Source organism: Corapipo altera, unplaced genomic scaffold (assembly GCF_003945725.1).
Source record: "Corapipo altera isolate COAL_440 unplaced genomic scaffold, ASM394572v1 96, whole genome shotgun sequence".
Taxonomy (NCBI): domain Eukaryota; kingdom Metazoa; phylum Chordata; class Aves; order Passeriformes; family Pipridae; genus Corapipo; species Corapipo altera.
Window position 1 is genome coordinate 1,055,543 of NW_020884962.1, and position 19,902 is coordinate 1,075,444.

The 19,902-nt window shown below is 53.2% G+C and overlaps 1 protein-coding gene across 2 annotated transcripts in view; it reads left to right on the forward strand.

The window, feature by feature from the left end:
- Nucleotides 1–17,001, forward strand: part of GATAD2A (GATA zinc finger domain containing 2A) — a 24,479-nt gene extending 7,478 nt beyond the window's left edge. The window contains exons 2-11 of one of the 2 annotated variants that reach the window (XM_027664392.1): nucleotides 571–842; nucleotides 6,640–6,769; nucleotides 7,598–7,729; nucleotides 9,219–9,305; nucleotides 10,815–10,946; nucleotides 11,733–11,900; nucleotides 13,028–13,304; nucleotides 14,126–14,415; nucleotides 15,531–15,705; nucleotides 16,753–17,001. In XM_027664392.1, the coding sequence (XP_027520193.1) occupies nucleotides 580–842; nucleotides 6,640–6,769; nucleotides 7,598–7,729; nucleotides 9,219–9,305; nucleotides 10,815–10,946; nucleotides 11,733–11,900; nucleotides 13,028–13,304; nucleotides 14,126–14,415; nucleotides 15,531–15,705; nucleotides 16,753–16,883 (1,785 nt within the window). In that variant the 5' untranslated portion in view covers nucleotides 571–579 and the 3' untranslated portion in view covers nucleotides 16,884–17,001. The remainder of the gene's footprint in view (nucleotides 1–570; nucleotides 843–6,639; nucleotides 6,770–7,597; nucleotides 7,730–9,218; nucleotides 9,306–10,814; nucleotides 10,947–11,732; nucleotides 11,901–13,027; nucleotides 13,305–14,125; nucleotides 14,416–15,530; nucleotides 15,706–16,752) is intronic. The other variant, XM_027664393.1, reaches the window with a different exon arrangement.
- The last annotated feature ends 2,901 nt before the right edge of the window (nucleotides 17,002–19,902 follow it).

Consider the following 19,902-nt stretch of genomic DNA (forward strand, 5'->3'; position numbering starts at 1 on the left):
GGGCTCTCCTCTCCTCTCACCTGGGCTGTGATGGTCCCTTATCCCCCTCCCTGCCCCCATTTCCACGGTGGGCTTTGATTCCTGGAATTCCCAGCCTGGGGAAGGCAGGGCAGCCCCCGGTCCCAGGGAGATCCTAATCAGGAATTTTGTAATGGCATCGATTTGCATGACAGGCAAACACATCCCAACACATCCATCCCTTCCTGCTGCCTCCGGGGGCACAGCCAGGCTCCCCTGGCCTGGGGGGGCAGGAGGGCTGGGATGTTCTCCTGGGATGGAGGTTTTCTCCTGGGTGATTCAATCAATGCTCAGGGAGGTTTGGGGGTGCTCAGGGAGGTTTGGGGGTGTTCTTGTTTTGGCTCCTCTCTTTGTTTTCGCCGACCATGAGGAGTGTGAGCGATGCCAGGGCTGGATCCGGGAGACACCACAGCCTGGCAGCGCTTTTATTGCTCTCCATGAGCTTCTTCTGCAGCAACTGCTGCACTTTGCCCTGTTTTGAAATGAAGGTGTTTTGTCCAGATTGGGTTTCTTTATTTTATTTTAACTCCTCTGTGTCCCCCTCCCTGGCAGGAGCTCACAATGACAGAGGAAACATGCAGGACTCGGAGTCAGAAACGAGCCTTGGAGCGGGACGTGACCCCCAACGATGTGGACAGTAAGAAACTCAAAATGGAGAAAGGACTCTTGGGGACGGAGCTGAACTCTGAGGGAGACATGAAAATCAAGGCAGAGCCCGGAGCTGGCAAAGTGCAGGGACTGTTAAAGGCTGGAGAGGTGAAGGCGACCATCAAGGTGGAGGTTCAGACGGGGGACGAGCCCGTGGACATGAGCACCTCCAAAAGGTGAGTCCCCAGCTCCCTGTGGGCATGAGCACCTCCAAAAAGTGGGATCCCACCTCCCTGTGGACATGAGCACCTCCAAAAGGTGCTCCCTGCTGTCCCTGGACACCAGGGAAAGCCCTGGAATGCTGCAGTGCTTCGGGTTGGAAGGGAGCTGGGAGCTCATCCCATCCCTCCCCCTGCCATGGGCACTGGGATGGGGTCCATGGCCCTGGGAAGGAGTTGAAGGGAATTAAACCAGGATGTGGATGTGCAGCTCTGGATCTTCTCCTGAGATCCAGCAGCTCCTTCCTGGCTTTCCTTTGGCAGCTGAGGAAAGGAATGTGGGTTTCAATGAGCTCACAAGTCCTAAAGGGAATCCTGGAATGGTTTGGGTGGGAAGGACCATGGAGCTCATCCCATTCCATCCCCTTCCATGGGCAGGGACATCTCCCACTGTCCCAGGTTCTCCAGCCTGGCCTTGGAAAGGGTTTGCTTTGAGCTCCTGGTGGAGGTTCCAGTGTGGAAGAGGGGTTTGGGTGTTTGGAGTTGATCTGGGAAAACAACAGGGTGTAATTGTACCAAGCAGAGAAGCTGGAATTTTGCAGTGGGATCCTTCCTGAGGGGATGGAAAAATGGGACTCGTTGGGTTGGAAGTTGGTGGGATTTGGCCCTGGGAATGCTGTGGGTGCTGTGCTGGAAAAGCCTCCTGGAGGTGCCTGGATTTTGACACCTGATGGAAGTTGCTGCTCCCAGTCCCTGCCCTGCTCCCGACCCCTCAGCGCCTGGGGATCTGTGCTCTGGGGGCTTCTCAACCTCCTTCAGTGCTTTTAGCACTGAAAACATCATATTTTCCTTGGAAAAGGTGGCCCAGCCCTGATCCCAGCGTGGCTGATGGGACAGGTCAGGCTCTGGAATCGGGTGGTTTTCAGGAATCCCGAAGGACAAACGAGCCTTCAACTGGAAAAATGGTTTTTGTTGGGTTTTTAAATTTTTGGTTTTGTTTTTTTTTTTTCTAAACCTTGAAGTGAAATTCAAACCCAGGGCCTGGTTTGGGCGGGGTTGCTGTGCCAGGAGGGGCAAGAGGTGGTTCTGGAAGGCTCTGGAAGGCTCTGCTGAGGGGTCACACGAGGCCAAACCAAAGCCTTGCTCCTGCTGCTTTTGGGAGCTGCTGCCGATTATCCCAAACCCCCTGGAGAAGGGATGGGGGGGAAGGAGAGTCTGCTCCCCCTGGAGAAGGACATGGCAGGCAGAGCAATGCCCCAAAGCTCCCTCTGCCTCTGCATTCCCTGACTTCACCCACATGCTGCCGGGGGGGGGAAGAACATTTATCACTCCTGGCTCAGTCTGTGTCTCGTCCTTCCCCTTCCCTCTGCTCCTTCCCCTTCAATCCCAGAGTTTCCCACGTTTTCCCTGTGTTGAGCAGCAGCCTTTCCACCTCAGGCTGGAGTTTTCCCCTGGATTGTGTTGGGGTTGTTGTGCTCCAGGTGCAGCTCCTTCCTCCACACAACAAACATCTCCTGGCCGTTTTCCAGGTGTTTTTTTTTTATCCTCCCCCCCAAAACTCTTCCCTGAGCCACAAAAACTGAGCTGGTTGTGAGCAGAGATTCCTGGGCAGAGCCCACAAGGATCCCTCTGGACACTGCTGGGCTCAGGCAGCTCCAGGAGGACAAGTTGTCCTCTGGAGCAAAAGCATCAGGATCCTTCCAGAGCCCAGTTATCCCAGTTCTTGGAAAACTTTGCTCCCGAGGGAAGCGTGAGGTGTTCCCAGGGGAGGTGCTCCTGTGAGCAGCCGTGTTGGGCTCTCCTAAATCCTCAAAATTTACAGGGATTCTCCAAATAAGGAATCCCAAAACAGGTGCTTCACTCCAGGATTCTGCAGAGTGAGGCTTTGGAGTGATCCAGGGAAAACTGGGAGGGAGGGAAAATGGGATTTGTCAGGGAGTGATAACAAAGCACAAATTCAAGGGTTGGCTCCCACCCATCCCTCCCTCCATCTTGTCCTCCCTTTGTCCTGTCCCAGTGCTGGGATCAACGTGTGCCCTGGAAAACTTCCAGGCACTTGGACATCTTGTCATTTTTCCCGTGTTTTCCCCGTTTTCTGGGATTGGTCAGTTAATCCTGGAATTACCTGGCGTGTGTTAAGGCAGTGCCTCGATCCAAACCAGCCCATGAATTATTCCTGTGGATTTCGGGGTCAGTTTGGGGCTTATTGGGAGAAAAAAAAAATATATATAAATAAAAAAATCCCCCTGGACAAACCCCCCCACTCCCAACCCACTCCTGGAATTCTGTTGGATTTTCCCATCCAGCCCCAGGCTCTGGGTTTTTTGGACCTTGGAGGAATCAGGTTCCTTGGCAGGGTTGGTGTGGGATGGCTGAGGTTTGGGCCCAGTCTGTGCCCTGGGTTTCCCTCTCCAGGTTTGGATGTGGAATTTCGGTGTTTTGAAGGATTTGAGGTCAGTTTGGGGGTTGTTTATTTTTTTGTTTTGTTTAATCTGGTCATCAAATCACCCTGAAAAGTTAAAAGAGTGACTGGACTTGAGTGGGACTGGGAGGTGTTGTTGATCCCATGGGATGAGCTGGGGTTGGCTGGCCCAGTTCTTCCTGTTCCTGGAACTTACTGGGACCAGTGGGCTCCTCTTTTCCATCAAAAACCCTGGAATTAGGGATTTCACTCCCCTCCCAGCATCTCTGTGCCTCCAGCCATGTGCTGTCCTGAAGGATATCGTGGCAAAACCGATTCCTTGGGGGGAATTTAACATTTTATTCCAACACAAGTGGATTTAAGCTCCTGTTCTGGTTCATTTTCCTCCTTTTCCCACCCCCGTCTCAATCCTTTGATTCCCGGAGATAAAACACCTCCAGGAGGGGGGGGGGAAGAAAAAAAATTCCCCAGTGCCTTGTTTTTGCTTTCCTTGTTTGTCTTCCTTCCCTGCCAAGTATTTTTGGATGAGACAACACGAGGGCTTGAATGGACTGAGGCAAAACTGCTGCATATTTGTGGATGCAGATGAAGCTCCAGGCTGGGAATGTGTTGGGATGTTCCTTCCTTCCAGGAGCTCTTCTGTGCATCAGGGAGAATCCCCTGAGCCAGGAATTCCTCAATGTCCCTTTTTTTTTAAATTCCCCCACACACTTTTCCAAGTGTTCAGTTTAAACTTCACCTTCCTCGGAAGTTCCTTGAAACAACTTTTCCTCTGGGAAAAGTCGTGTCCGGCTCGAGGTGGGTTTGGGGTGGAGAGGTTGGATGCACCTTCCTTTCAAAGGGAAAAATTTGATTTGTGTTGAAGGCAAAAATTTGATTCACCTTCAACAGGAAAATTTAATCCCACACTAAAATTTAACCCAACAGGAAAATTTAACCCAACAGGAAAATTTAACCCAACAGGAAAATTTAATCCAACAGGAAAATTTAACCCAACACGAAAACTGAATTAATCTTCAGGGCAAAACTTGAGTTCCTCCTCCTCCCAAGTGGAATCAAACCTCCAGGGCTGGATTCAGCCCCTCTTCTTCCCTTTGGATCAACAGTTAACATTCCCTGTCCCTTGGGAAAGGAGCTTTTGGACTGGGGTTGTTGTTTTTTCCTGGAATTGCCGTGGTATCCCGGGAAAGGCTGGATGGCATCTCCCTGCCAGGAGAGACTCCACGCCTCTCCTGGGACTCCTTTTCCCTCCTCCAGCCGCCCGTTCCCGGTTTCCTGGCCCTGCTCCGGGCGCTCCCGGTGCTCCCGGTTCCGGCCGCTCCATTTTCTCCGGAGGCACCTGATCCCGGAGCTGACAAAATGAAGGCCGGGCAGCCCGGCCCGTTGCCATGGATTTGGCCACGAGCACGTCACAGCCACGGCCCCACGTGACCCTGTGGTGGCCCCGGTGCCACCCTCGGGATCCGCCGGCTCCGGGCTGGCAGCTCCGGATCCTGCCTGGATCCTCCCGGGATCCTCCTGGGGAGCGGGACAAGGGTGTCCCCGAGTTGTCACCCGGAGCCAAGTGGAACCCTCCTGCTGGATCCCTTCCCTTGGATCCCTTCCCTTGGATCCCTTCCCTTGGATCCCTTCCCTGCTTCCCTCCCCGGCTCGAGGGTGGAGCTGCCGGAGCGGCCGGGAAGGGAAGGGAAGGGAAGGGAAGGGAAGGGTTCCGGGAAAGGGCTGGTTCATCCCGGGTGCCGCTCGGATCCCCCTGCCCGGGGGGTTCCCGGAGTGTTTAAGGAACTTTTAACTTGTCCCTGCTTTCCATGAGGGATTTAAGATGGAAGTTGGGGGAGGAGTGGCCAAGCTGGCTCCAGGTGGGGCTGGGTCCTGCTCCAGGGGGGATTTGGTCCTTCCTGCTCCAGGGGGGATTTGGTCCTTCCTGCTCCAGGGGGGATTCAATCCTTCCTTCCCCGGGTGGGGTTCAGTCTTTCTCCAAGTGGGAATCAGTCCTTCCTTCCCCAGGGAGGGCTCAGTCCTTGTCCCGGAGCCGCTCCATCTGTCATTGGAAAGGGCTCGGCTGCCTCTTCCCAGCGCATTCCCAGCGCATTCCCAGCTCTCCAGCCAGTCAGGCCTTGTCCCAGCCCGGTTACATCCCGGCTGAGAACAGCCTGAGCCCCCGTTCGGATCCAGGAAAAAGCTGGGAATCCTTCACCTGAGCCGCTGAAATTTGAAAACCCCTCGGAGTTTGGATGCCTGGAGTTCCCGGGCTCGCTGTGCCCTCTAGAGGACATTCCCTTAACTTATTCCTTAGTTCTTTTCCCACTTTCTCACCCCTAAAATCCCTGCCGTGGGGGCCCAGCACTGTCATTCCCTGGGTGCCACAGAAAACCTGGGTGTCCCCTTCCCGCCCCCCTCCCACCCCCGTGCTCCAAACCTCCCTCTGGAATGTTATTCCCGGCTTGAAATCCCAAATCCCGGTGATCCAGAGGTGATCCAACCAGTTCTCCTGGGATAATTGCAGGGAATGGAGCCGGCAGGTGATTTATTGTCAGGAATTCGGGTGGAAGGTGGAGCCATCACTCAAACATGGAGCTTTAAAGCCAAATAAAGGGATTTAAATCCCTGGGACACAGCCAGGATTTGATGGATTTCTGATGGATGTGTCCATCTGTGTTGAGGCTGTCACGGGATTCCCGTGTTCCAAGTGGGAAATAATTCAGGAGTGTTGATACAGAAGGAAAATAATGCCAAAAAAAAGCGGTTAAATTTGGGTGAAGTGAATTAAGTGTGGATGGTCGGTGTGGGATTTCCTTCAGATTCGGGAGCTGGGGTGGGAAAAGCCATAAATCACAAATACTTGGATTGGGGAAGGAAGAGGAAAACTGGGGATGTGGTTTTGCCTTTCAGCAGTTAAGGAGAAGCAGCGAGTTATCCCTGGATTTGGGGTGGGGTGTGGAAGCAGAGCCCTGGAAAACCTCTGTGTCCTCCAAGGGGGGGGGGGAATGGAAAAGCTCCTGTCGTGAAGGAATTCCCTTCCCCTTTTTCTCTGGGAATGTGTCCCTGCCCATGGGACTGGATCGTTTTAAGGTCCTTCCAACCCAAACCATTCCAGGGATCTCTCCGTGCTGTGGCTGCACCCGGGGAGCTTGGGGAGCTTGGTGTCCACAGGGAAAACGGGAATTGAGCTTCTTCCAACAGGTTTATTTGGGATTTGAGGAATTTGGGATTAATCAGGGACTCGTGGAGTGGTTTGGGTTGGCAGGACCTCGAGGAGCAGAGCAGGGCCACCCCACTATCCCGGGCTGCTCCCCTGGCACAAGGTGGTCGCTGACTCAGCCCTGCAGCCCCAAAGTCGTGCTTCCCTTGGTCTCATCCAACCCTTCCCTGTGTTTCTGCTCCGCTCCACAGCGAGATGAAGCGGGAGAAGAGGGTCCCCTCCCCAGACGTCATCGTGCTGTCGGACAACGAGCCCTCGAGCCCGCGCATGAACGGGCTCACCAAGATCGCCCTCAAGGAGACCAGCACCGAGGCCCTGATGGTGAGGCCGGGCTGGGAACACCCCCTGGCTCCTCCTGGGATCCCAGGGGCCCTTGGCACGTGGGTGGGTTTGCAGGCAGGGAAGTCCTGGAGCCCTTGGTAGAAGCCCTGATGTCTCCTGGTTTGGGCTCGGCCTCTGGGTTTTGGCCGGTTTTTAAGAGTTCAAAGGGGGCTTTTTAAAGGGCCTCACTCGGTGTGGCCCAGCACAGGCTTTCATCCAGCACCTCTTTTAACCTTTTTCACTTCTTTTGCCACTGAGAACGTTTTTTAAATACTCAAATACTCAAATATTGAGGGGTTTTTTTCCCCTCCAGATTCTCTCCCCATTGAGACACAGGTCACAGTGACAATGCTCTGGTGGAACTTGGGTGGTTATCTGGCTTTTCCCTCTCCCCCCTCCCTGTATCCCATCCTTTCCCTTTCCTTTAGCCTTTTTCACTTCTTTTGCCACTGAGAATGTTTCTTAAATACTCAAATATTTAAAATATTTAAATTTTTTTTCCCCTTTGAGCTCTCCCCCCACTGAGACACAGGTGACAGTGACAATGTGGAACTTAGTGGAACTTGAGTGGTTATCTGGCTTTTCCCTCTCCCCACTCCCAGTTTTCCATCCTTTCCCTTTCCTTTAGCCTTTTTCACTTCTTTTGCCCCTGAAAACATTTTTTAAATACTCAAATATTTAAAATATTGGGGTTTTTTCCCCCTCTCTGAGCTCTCCCCCCACTGAGACACGGGTCACAGTGACAATGCTGGGAGTTCCTGGTGGGACCTGGGTGGTTATCTGGCTTTTCCCTCTCCCCATTCCCTGTTTCCCATCCTTTCCCTGCAGAAGAGCAGCCCTGAGGAGCGGGAGAGGATGATCAAGCAGCTCAAGGAAGAGCTTCGGTTGGAAGAGGCAAAACTCGTCTTGTTGAAAAAGTTACGGCAAAGTCAAATCCAGAAGGAGACCACGGCTCAGAAGGTGGGATTCTCCTGCTTATCCCACCCCTGGAAATGGAGGGGAGGGGGGTCAGTAACTGGGGCAGTTGCCATTCCCTGTGGAACATGGAACAAACACTCCAGTCCTTAATCATGGAATGCTTTGGGTGGGAAGGGGCCTTAAAGCTCTTCCCAAGCCCTGTCCAGCCTGGCCTTGGACACTCCCAGGGATGGGGCGTGTAGGGATTGCTGGGATAGCTCAGAGGAGATCCTTGGAGGTGACAGGGAATCAATCCCAGAGTTTGAACTCCAGGCTGTGGGAGCTGGTGGCAGATCCCAGGTCTGGATTCCAGGTTCGGATTCCAGGTCTGGATCCCAGGTCTGGATTCCAGGTTTGGATCCCAGGTCTGGATCCCAGGTCTGAATTCCGGGTCTGGATCCCAGGTCTGAATTCCAGGTCTGAATTCCAGGTCTGGATCCCAGGTCTGGATCCCAGGTCTGAATTCCAGGTCTGGATCCCAGATCTGGATTCCAGGTTTGGATCCCAGGTCTGGATCCCAGGTCTGGATCCCAGGTCTCCCACAAGTGAGTCTGCTCTGAGCTGCACATCCCCCAGAGCAATCCAGGCAGGAAAGGCTCAGCCTTCCCACCCCGATTCCCTTTTCCCATCCTCCTCTTCCCTCTCCTCATCCCACACATCCCGGGGGGTTGGGGGATGAGGGGGGAGCTCTTTGCAGCACAAACCATCCCAGGAAAAAGGCTGTGGGGTGGTTTTGGTTTTTTTTTTTGGCAGAGCTGTTTTTCCCTGGGCTGCTCCCTGCTGGAGGTGGAGGTGGCAGGAGAGGAGCAGAGGAATTTGGGATGTGAGGGGGTGGGAACCCCCCACGCTGCTCCCGAGCCTGAATTCCAGTTCCCTGTAACAATGGCAACGACCCCGTTCCCTGTGGCTGCCGCAGGGGGGAATTTTGGGAGTGGGAGGGAGGTGGGGAGGCAGCTCCTGGCACTGCTTTGGGTGGGTTATTGGCACCTTCTCCCGGAATTCCAAGTGCTTCAGGAGGTGGGATTAAAACCAGAACTGAGGACCTGCATCCCTGAACCCTGAGCTGGGAGCTGTGGGGGTTTGAACCGAGCAGGGGGAGACAGATCCTGAACTTCTTCGCTTCCAGAGGCTCCTTCCCGAGCTCGTTCCCACTGTGCCGGTGCTGGATCCCGGTGTTGGATCCCGGTGCTGGATCCCGGTGGGAGCGGGTGGGGAGGGCTGAGATGGGCTCTGGGCTGGCCCAGCTGAGCCAGAGCTCCCCTTGCTGGAGAAACTCGTGATTTTCCTGCTCCAGCCTCATCCCTCCTTCCCTAATTCCCTGCAAACCCCCGTGTGGAGGAGCAGGGGCTGTGGGAGGGGGGCAGAGGCGGAGCCTTGGAGGATTCTCGTGCCGAGGCTCTTGGGGCTGAACTCTCTTCCCCCCTTTTCCCTGCTGTAATTCCTGCTTCCACCCTTATTCCTCTGCTTTTCTCTCTGGTTTTTCCTCTTCCAGCCCGCTGGTTCCTCTGGGAGTGCTGTCACCCCTCCGCCCTTGGTGCGGGGACCACAGAGTGTTCCTGCTGGGAAACCCTCCCTCCAGGTCAGTGGGGCGGGAAGGCTCCCAGGAACGAGGGCCCTGGAGCACAGGGAAAGGTGCACAGGGCAGGGAAAACATTCCCAGCCCCTGAATTCCCTGGAGCCAGGGGGGAATCCCCTCTTTAAACTCCCCCGGCCCCGCTCCGAGCTTTGTGGTGGGATGGGAGGTCTCACGTGGAAACCATTCCCATCAAGCTTTGTTTTCCAGCTGATCATCCCAGTCCACTCTGCTGATAATTCCTTGGGAGAAGGGATGCCATGGAATTCTGGCAGCCAGGTTTTGGGGCGGCCTCCAGAGCCTGAGCTGGGGGATGAGCTGGAAGAACTGAGGGAATCCCGGGATTCCCTCTTGGCTTCCTGGCTGGATGGCACACAGGGGCTGGAAGGATCCTGGTTCAGGCTGAATTAAATGTTGGGAATTCTTGGGAAAGGGAAAAAAAAAGCAGAGTCACTTGGCATCTGTCCTTCATCATCCCCTGGAAGCCAGTGACTCGTTTTGCTGCTGCATTTCAAACGTTCCTGGGTGTTTGATTGGAACCAAATTCCCAAACTTCTTCAGTTCCAAGTGTTTTCCCGTGGGAAAAGGCAGCTCTTCACCTGGAGATCCCCTGGAATTCCAGACCCAGGGAAAGGGGGGGGTTTGCTCTCCGTGGAGGAGACATTCCCACACCAGAGCAGTGTGCCAGCTGGAGGAATCCCTTGCTTGAGGCTGTTTCCTTGGATTCAGGCAGCACTTCCAGAGGAACTGGACCAGGAGTTAAACCTTCAACCAGGGAAACTTAGAGCAGAGACCTGGGAGCTAAAAATCCCAAAATTGAGCTTATTCTGCCTAATTTGGGGTGTTTGGGTGCATTGACCCCCCTCTGCTTCTGCTGGAATGGAAAAGGTGCTGACTCCTGTGGGAAGGGGCTGAGGGAACATTTGGGATTCAACTGGAAAGGGATAAAACTTCCCAGCTGCTCAGGGAAGCGGGAGATTCCCTGCTCTTTGTTCCCAGGGGATGCTCAGGTTGGGAAGGAGGGAAGTTGGGGAGCAGCACCCGTGGGAAACCCTGGGAATGGGATGAGAGGAGTGTTGGAGCCCCTCGGGCTCCTGGAGGGTGTTGGGTGTCCCCAGGAACATCCCTGGCGTGTCCCCACGTCCCCTGTCCTGGCACCAGGAGGAGTTTTTAGGGTTGCAAAGCTCAGGCAGCACATTCCCAGAAACCCCTCTAGGCTGATTCCTTTTCCTTTCCGTGATTTTTTTTTTCCTTAAAGCTTTCCTATTTTCCTGCCTTTTTTTCCTCCTTCCCAATCCACTCACTTCCTCCACCTTCTCCCTGAATCCAGTCTGTATTCCCCATTTCCCAACACTCCTTTTCCCACCATGGGGGGGGGGGGGGTTGTGGTGGTTTTTTTTTTGGACTCTCAGTGCACCAAACCCAGCCTGGCCACCTCCTACCCTCCAGCTTTTCCATTGTCTCCACGCTCCACCCATCCCTCCAGCCCAGGAATGACTGTTCCCTCTTTTCCAGACCTCTTCCACACGGATACCAGGCACTGTGATCCCTCCTCCCTTGGTCAGGGGAGGGCAACAGGCATCTTCCAAGCTGGGCACTCAGCAGAACACGCAGATCGTGATGCCCCCCCTGGTCCGAGGGGCCCAGGTGAGTGTTGGCCTTGATCCTTCATTCCCTAATCCAGGGGAACTCCTTCTCCACCTTCCCAACAGCTTCCCATCCCATCTTTTCGTCTCCTCATCCAACTGTTCTGCAGTGGCGGGATTAAGGAGGGGAAAAAAACCAACCCTCATTCCGAGGGATAACTTCCCTGATTAACGGCTTTGGAATGAAACAGGCTCCAAACTCCACCCTGGGGAAGGAGTTGGACTGGGAAACCTGGGAATTTTGGGCCAAAATGAGGCTGTGGAAGGAGTTTGACTCGGAAACTTGGGAATTTTGGGCCATAATGAGGCTGTGGAAGGAGTTTGACTGGGAAACTTGGGAATTTTGGGAGATAATGAGGTTGTGGAAGGAGTTTTGCTCAGAAACTCAGGAATTTTTGGCCATAGTGAGGCTGTGGAAGGAGTTTGACTTGGAAACTCAGGATTTTTTGGCCATAATGTGGTGACCTCATGTCCAAGCACCTCCTGTCACATTTTCCAGGATTAAGGAGGGAAAAAACCCCACATTCTGAGGAACAACTTTCCTGATTAACACCCTCAAAATGAAACAGGTGTAAAACTCCAGCCTGGGGAAGGAGTTTCACTTGGAAACTCGGGATTCTTTTGGCCGGGATGAGTCGGCCTCGTGCCCGAGCTCCTCCTCACATCCCTGGTTTTATTCAGGGATGGGAAGGGATGTCACTCCCAGGCTCCCTCCTCCTTCCTTCCCGGCCTCATCCCCGCTGTCCCCGCTCTCCAGAGGCTGATCCCATTCCCATCTATCCCACAGCAAATCCACACGATCCGGCAGCACTCCAGCACGGGGCCGCCCCCGCTGCTCCTGGCGCCGCGGGCGTCGGTGCCCAGCGTGCAGATCCAGGGCCAGCGGATCATCCAGCAGGGCCTGATCCGCGTGGCCAACGTGCCCAACGCCAGCCTGCTCGTCAACATCCCGCAGGTGAGTCCCCAGCCTGCCCTCCCTGCCCTCTGGGGGCCGAATTCCCGGGATGGTTCGGCTCGGAAGCCGATGGGAATCCCACCAGGGACATCTCACGCTGTTGCTCCGGCCTTGCCCTTGGACACTTCCCCACAGCTGCTCTGGGAATTCCATCCCAGCCCCTCCCCACCTCTCAGCCGGGAATTCCTTCCCAATATCCATCTCTCCCTGCCCTCTGGCAGTGGGAAGCCATTCCCTGTGTCCTGTCCCTCCATCCCTTGTCCCAGGTCCCTCTCCAGCTCTCTTGGAGCCCCTTTAGGCCCTGGAAAGGGCTCCCAAAGGATGTTGAGCACAAAGTTGTTCCCAGAAACTGGGAATCTTTGACCTGTTGAGTGGAAAAAGTGAATTTTTTTGGAGCTTCCCTGCCCAGCTCTGGATCCAGGGAGGAAGGGGAATTGGAGCCCTCCCCAGCCTCCCAGGGAGGGATTCCTTCCCAGTATCCCATCTAACCCTCCTTCTGGCACTGGGAAGCCATTCCCTGTGTCCTGTGTCTCCATTCCTTGTCCCCAGTCCCTCTCCAGCTCTCCTGGGAGCCCCTTTAGGCCCTGGAAGGGACTCTTAGGATTCCCTGGAGCCTTCTCTTCCCCAGCTCTCCCAGTCTCCAACCCTGGGATCACCTCACTGGCTCATTCCCAATGGGAAGAGCTGCTCCAGCACCAAAATAAAATATTAAGTTGACCTAAAGTAGAGAGAAAAAACCAAAAACATTCCTTTGAGGAACACGGAATGTTGCCTGGGAAGCTTTGAGGTGCTCCAGCCCTTGGAGCATCTTCCTCACTGTGACAAGGAAAGCACCCACTCCAGAGGGTCGGGAAGGGGAACATAAAGGCAGAAAAGTGAATTTTGACCCTTTTGATATGAAGTTGTCCTTTAGAACTTCCATGGATTTTTTTATGTGACCTGGTGCCCGGGGTGGCCTCAGCTCTGATGTTCCAGTGACCTCATTGTCGGGGTCACCTCCAAAAAAAAAAAAAACCCCCAGGCTTCAAAGGCCGGATTCTGGTCCCACTTCCATCACCCCCCCACACTTCTTCCCGATGTGGAAACCCCTTTTTGGGATCGAACCGTGCCCTCTTTCTCCCCCCAAGGCCTCCCCCACCTCCATCAAAGGCCCCGCGGTGAGCTCGGCCCAGGCCAATTCCGCGGCTCCCGGCGCGTCCCTGGGCGGCTCCGGCGAGTCCCCGGCCAGCAGGCAGGCCGCAGCCAAGCTGGCCCTCAGGAAGCAGCTGGAGAAGACCCTGCTGGAGATCCCCCCTCCCAAACCTCCCGCCCCGGAGATGAACTTCCTGCCCAGCGCCGCCAACAACGAGTTCATCTACCTGGTGGGCCTGGAGGAGGTCGTGCAGAACCTGCTGGAGACACAAGGTGAGGGAGCGGCGAGAACCTTCCCCGGGGGTCGGGAGAGGAGCGTTCCCACCTGGATCTGGGCTCGGTGTCGGGCAGGGATGAGCTGCAGGGGGTGCAGGGTTGAGTTGACACGTTCCTGTGGAACGTGGGGGTCGCTTCCTGTGGTGACTGTCAGCCCCAAGGGAAGGGATTGGCTTCCTTCGGGTGTTCTCAGGCTGGGGTTTGGAGTTGTGTTCCCAAGGGCTTGGAGGGTTGATTTCCCAGTTTTCGGTGACCTGTGCTTGTGTTGGAGGGTTGATTTCCCAGTTTTCAGTGCCCTGTGCCTGTACTGTTCCCCATGTCTCAGTGCCACCCTGCCGTGTCGGGATGTCAGTCCCATGTCTCAGTGTCCCCAAGGGCCATAGGGTGTCAGTCCCCCTGTCTCAGTGTCCCCAAGGGCTGTAGGGTCAATCCCATGTCTCAGTGTCCCCAGGGGCTGTAGGGTCGATCCCTCTCTCAGTGCCCCCCTGCTGTGTTGGGGTGTCAGTCCCCGTCTCAGTGTCCCCAAGGGCTGTAGGGTGTCAATCCCGTGTCTCAGTGTCCCCAAGGGCTGTAGGGTTGATCCCATGTCTCAGTGTCCCCAGGGGCTGTAGGGTTGATCCCCCATGCCATGTCCCCAAGTCCTGTAGGGTCGATCCCCCCTGTGTGTCCCCAGGGGCTGTAGGGTCAATCCCATGTCTCAGTGTCCCCAAGGGCTGTAGGGTCAATCCCATGTCTCAGTGTCCCCAAAGGCTGTAGGGTTGATCCCCCATGCCACGTCCCCGAGTCCTGTAGTGTTGACCCCCCCCGTGTGTCCCCAGGGAAGGCGCTGGCGGCGGCGGCGGCGCGCGAGCCCTTCGTGTGCGCGCAGTGCCAGACGGACTTCACGTGCCGCTGGCGGGAGGAGAAGAACGGCACCATCATGTGCGAGACCTGCATGACCTCCAACCAGAAGAAGGCCCTGAAGGCCGAGCACACGAACCGCCTCAAGGCCGCCTTCGTCAAGGCCCTGCAGCAGGAGCAGGAGATCGAGCAGCGCATCCTGCAGCAAACGGCCCCCCCGGGGCAGCCCAAGGCCGAGCCCCTCGTGCAGCACCACTCACTCAAGCAGGTACAGACACACCCCCGGGGTCTGGGGGGAGGAATTGTGTCCTGCAAAACCCACCCCGGGATGGTTTTAGGGGGGAACTCGTCGCGGGGATCCCGCAGTGGTTTGGGCGGGAAAGGGATCATGAGGGGAACAGGAGCCTTGGGGTGGGATTGGGGGGAGGGAAAATCCATCTCTGGCTGGTTTTAGGGTGGAACTAAGCATGGGATCCCTCAGTGGGTTTGGGTGGGAAAGGATCTCGTCCTGGGGAGGTCACGAGGGGAATGGGAGCCTTGGGATTGTCCAGGCGGAGATTGGGTGAGGGAAAATCCAGCTCTGGCTGGTTTTAGGGTGGAACTAAGCATGGGATCCCGCAGGGGTTTGGGTGGGAAGGGATCTCATCCCAAGGGGGTCACAAGGGGAGTGGGAGCCTTGGGGTGGTCGGGGGGGGGGGGGGGATGCAAATATGAAAATATATAATATAAAATATTATTAATTTTTATAATTTTACATATTTGTGTAAGTTACATAATTAATAATATAACATATTGTATGTTATATTATATTGTATTATATATTATAAAAATCTATATTATTTAATTATATATTATATAATTATGGGTATATATTATAAAATCTATTATGATATATTATAAAATCTATTATTATTATAGAATATAAAATAATTATGTATTTTATTTTAGGCATAATATCTATAATATATTATAATAATGTATTATGGTACATATAATATATTAAATATATTAATATTAAAGATTAAATATATTATATATTAAATATAATGTATTGTAGTGATATATTATAGATATTATACCTAAAATAAAAATATTAAAATATGTATAATATATATAATATATTATAATTTAATGATGTAATATAACAATATATTATAGAATAATTATTATTAATATAATAACTATTAATAATATAATAATTATATGGGAAAATTACCCTTAACAAAACATAAATCACGTAACAAATCCCAGACTCCCGGGAGGGCTCGGGCTGGAAGGACCTTGAAGATAATCCAGATCCAGGACTCGGGTGCTGAATTCCAGAGCCTGGGAAAGGCCCCTCCAGGCCCCCAGCCCTGACCCCCCGTGTCCCCTGTGTTCCAGAGTTCCAGCCAGATGTCCCGAGGGGCCGGAGCCTCGCGGGGGGTCCTGCACAGCTTCAGCCCGTCCCCAAAGCTCCAGAGCCCCTCGGCCTCGCTGGGCGGCCGGGCCGGGAAGCACGTGGAGCGCTCCGGGAGCAAGGGCAGCGCGGCCTGGAAGAAAACCCCCCTGAGCACGGGTAAGGGCTCCCCCTGAGCACGGGGAAGGGCTCCCCCGGAGCCTCCTCTCCCTGTGCTCCCTGCCCAGCATTCCCAGGGCTCGGGGGACGGCCATTTTCCCTCCAGGATTCCTTTCCTGGTGGGGTTTCCTGCCCGGAGAAATGAGGACGCTGAGCATCAACTCTTGGGATTGTTGCCTTTGGGGTGGGGAAGGTGCCTTTGTTGTCCCCATCCAAGGGGATCAAACCAAACCAAACAAATCCTCCTGTTTTCCACATTCATGGCTCAGCTGAAGGGATTTGAAATTCAGCCGGTGATCCCAGAGTCCCTGTGCCCATCCAGCACTCCGGGGGTTTGTCCTTCATTTCTGGGGGTTTCATTAAATCCTTTCATTTCTGACCGATGTTTTCTCTTTGCTGGAAGTAACACCCCAGTAAATAAATGGGTTTGTTCCAGGTCAGACTCCAGCACATCCCCGTTGAAATTCCCATTGGAATATTTCAAATTCCCGCAGGAATGTTCCCAATATCCTCAGGATCTGGGATCACCGAAGCTGTTCTTTGAACAAATGGAAATCATAAATTCTAATCCAACCTTTTCTACGTGTTTTTACGTAAGAACGTGACTTGAGAAGAGTCATTTGTTTACCCTAAATGATAATTCCAGGATTTCCAAGGAAGGAACCACTGGAGCAAACGGCTCCTTTGTGATCCCTCTTGCCCAGCAGTGGTGGATTTCCCGGGATTCTCTCATTCCTGACAGTTTAATCGATCGGTTAAGATGTAATTGCATTCCTGAGAGCTCAGATCCTCATTCCAGGGAGTTCAGATCCTCATTCCAGAGAGTTCAAATCCTCATCTCTGGTCCTGAAATCTCCCTCTGTTGAGATGATTTTGGGAGCTCCCACCTCCTGAAGGTGTCGGATCCGGGGATGATCCGTGCCCGGAGATGATCCGTGCCCGGGCGCCGCATTCCCACCGGGATCAGGGGTGGGTTTTGCCCCTGTTGTGCCTCATGTCCGTGTCATTCCATGACTCCTGTTCTCCCTTCTCCTCCCCGATGCCCAGGTGGGGCTTTGCCCTTCGTCAGTCCCAGCTTAGCCGTGCACAAATCGGCCTCGGCCGTGGACCGGCAGCGCGAGTATCTCCTGGATATGATCCCGCCCCGCTCCATCCCACAGTCGGCCACGTGGAAATAATGCCCGGCAAGACTTGTCCTGTTTCTGCCATCCTTTTTATACCACAGTTCCGTGGAATCTGCTTTAATCCCAGCTGGATACGCCCCAGGCTTTCTAGGATGCAAGAAGACCACTCCTCATCCCACCGAGTGCCGCCGTCCCTGCCGAGAGGAGTGACCCCCGCGGGTCCCGGATTCCGACGGAGGCTGGCAGGGAGGGGAAGGATTCCTTCGGTTTTTTTTGGCTTTCTGTATTTAGTTTGGATTTTTCCGTCACCAGCACAAAGGACTCAGTGACTTCTCTGCCTTTGGGTTCGTTCCCGGCGACAAACCCAGCGCCGGGCCCGCAGCGCCGGGCCGCGCTCCAGCGTGGAATTCGGGGGCCAGGAGGGAGGAATTCCAGCCCCATCCTGCATTTAGTGAGCCGAGTTCGTGGCTGCTCCTCTTCCCTGCCCCTCCTCCAGCCAGGAAGGGAGTCTACACATCCTGATATTCCCAAAATCTCCTTCTGGTGGTGACGAGCTAACGATAAATAAGCGCAGACTCCGATTCCGGTTGAGTTCGGTCCTTTTCCCAAGGGATTGGCTGCCACCAAAACTTGCCTGGTAGGTGGGAACCACGCAGGAGTCTCTCACTTTTGTTGGATTCTGTTTGGAATAGACTTTGGAACCGTTGGTAGTTTAAAAACCTAATTTACTGACTAGACAAAACCTTTGTTGGGTCTTTCTAATTCAGCGAAGAGCAGTTGGGCCTTTCCTACGTTCCCGGAGACTCCGAAGTGAAACCGTTTGGGATAATTTTCCTTTTTGGAGGGGTTTTGGTTTCTCTTTTTTTTTTTTTTTTTTTTTTTTTTGGTTTTTTTTTTTTTTGTTTCTCTTGTTGTTGTTGTTTGTTTGTTTGGAGGAATATTACTCGAAAGAATAGGAATTCCAGGAGCTGCATGCAATCAGGGAGAGAGCGGGAGGCGCCGGCAGATCCTCCCTCTGGTGATTCCCACCGGGAATTCCGGCCGTTCCCAGCACATTTTGGGGGAGGGGGCCTTTGTGATCCCTTCCGAGTTCTTCCAGGGCATCCAGAGCATGCTCCTCTATCCATCACCATCCCGCTTCGGGTGGAGCTTTAGGGGGAAAGTTTTGGTTGATCCCAAAAATCCCGTCGGGTCCGGTTTGGTTGGTTTTCGTTCCTCATCCCCTCCTCCTTCGTGCTTCTCCCGGGTTTTCCAGTTGAATTGGGGCGGCAGAATTCCATGCCTTACGCCTTGTTGTTTGCATATCAGTGCTGGAAGGAAGTGCTGATGATGAGAATTATTTGGGAAAGTCTATATATATATATAATCTATATATCTATATATAAGGGGGAGGGGGTTCCGTCGGAGCCGAGTTTATTTTCGTAGCAGTCGCCGGGAGATCGAAACTTGAAGCCAAGAATTCCTTAGGGTCGTCCCCCCCCTCGGATCTGCCCGCTGCATAGTGACAGAATTCCAGCCTTTTCCCCCCTCCCTCCCCCTTTTCCCTGCTGGGTGAAGATCGAGATTTAAGGGATTTTTTTTTTCCCAACCTCTTGAGCAGCCTTGAAAACCCTCCTCGTTTTCCAAACTGGGATTCGTTGCTGGATGTAAAGCCCCAGAATTCCAATCCTCCAGAGGGATCTGAAGAACTAGAAGGGGATGGAGGGAGGTGAAGTTTTGGAAGGTTTCTGTTCATTCCAGGCTGGTTTGGGTTGGGAATGTGGAGGGAGAACTGGAGTGCATTTGCCTTTTGCACTTGATATTCCGGGAAAGTTTCGGTTCCTTCCCTGTGTGGAATTTTTTTGGTTGGTTTCCGGGGATTTTTTTTCCCCTCTCCTCTGATGAATTCCTGCGTTTTCTCCTCGTCGATGCCAATGTTTGATCGCTGTTAAATCCCCTGGAAAAGTTCATTTGGTTCAAAAAAAAAAAAACAAACACCAAGGAAAACTCCTCAAATTAAAATCCAAAACCCTTTTTTTGGGGGGTGGGGCAACTTCCCAATTAATTTTGCCAGTGTTGGGAAACAACTTTAGATGATTCTGGGGGGAAAAAAACCCAAACCAACAGGGAGTGAAAGAGGGGCAGAAAATATAAAATCAAATGTTACAAAAGCCACGTCAAAACCTTTCTGGGATCCCACCAGCCCAGTGCTTGGAAACGGGAATTTCAGCCCAACGTGGAGAATTCAAAAGAAGCCTTAAAAGAATCGGGGATATTTTAGTTTTAAGGTTTGGAACTGAAAAACAAAACAGGTTTTGTGCATCCAGGCTTAAAAAAGTGTTAGATCCCGAATTTCTTTGCGTGTAATTCAGAATAAAACCCCCAAAAATACTATTTTTGGGGGTTGGGGGGAGATTTTGTTTTGAAGGGAAGGGAAAAATCCTACATGGGACGAGGCTGAAAGACCCCGAAATCCAGCAGGGAATGAGGCTGTTGGGATTCCAGCCGGTTCCGACGTGGTTTTCCGGGGGGATCCGGGGGGGTTTGTTTCGTTGCATCCCTGTTTCTGCCAAATCGTGGATAAATCTCGGGAAGGATTGAAGTGGATCCATGTGTGAATTCCGGGAGAGAGGCTTTTCCTTTGGGGCCGGAGCCCCGTGTTGAGTTGGGTGTTGTGGGACTGGGCTCGGTCAGGTTGAAATAGTTGTTCAAACACTTTAATACAGTTTTTCCAAACCTCCTCCTCATCCTCCTGTTCTCCTTTTTGCCGGAAGAAACCCCACAAAAACATGGGAAAATAAAACGACAAAAAAAAATCTCAGTGAAACGGAATATTCCCATCATGGGTCTGCCTGGAGGGGAAATCCTTGGGAATTGTGGAGGAGGGGGGGTTTAGACGCAAACTTAGGAACAAATCTTGGGTTTATTCCTACTGCTATTCCTATTCCTACTTGTTGCCTTTGGGATTCCTGAATCCCGGAGGGCTTTGGGATTTCTGATTCCAGAAGGGCTGTTGGATCACCTGTGGGATTCCTGAATCCCTGAGGCCTTTGGGATTCCTGAATCTCTGAGGGCTCTTGGATCCCCTTTGGGA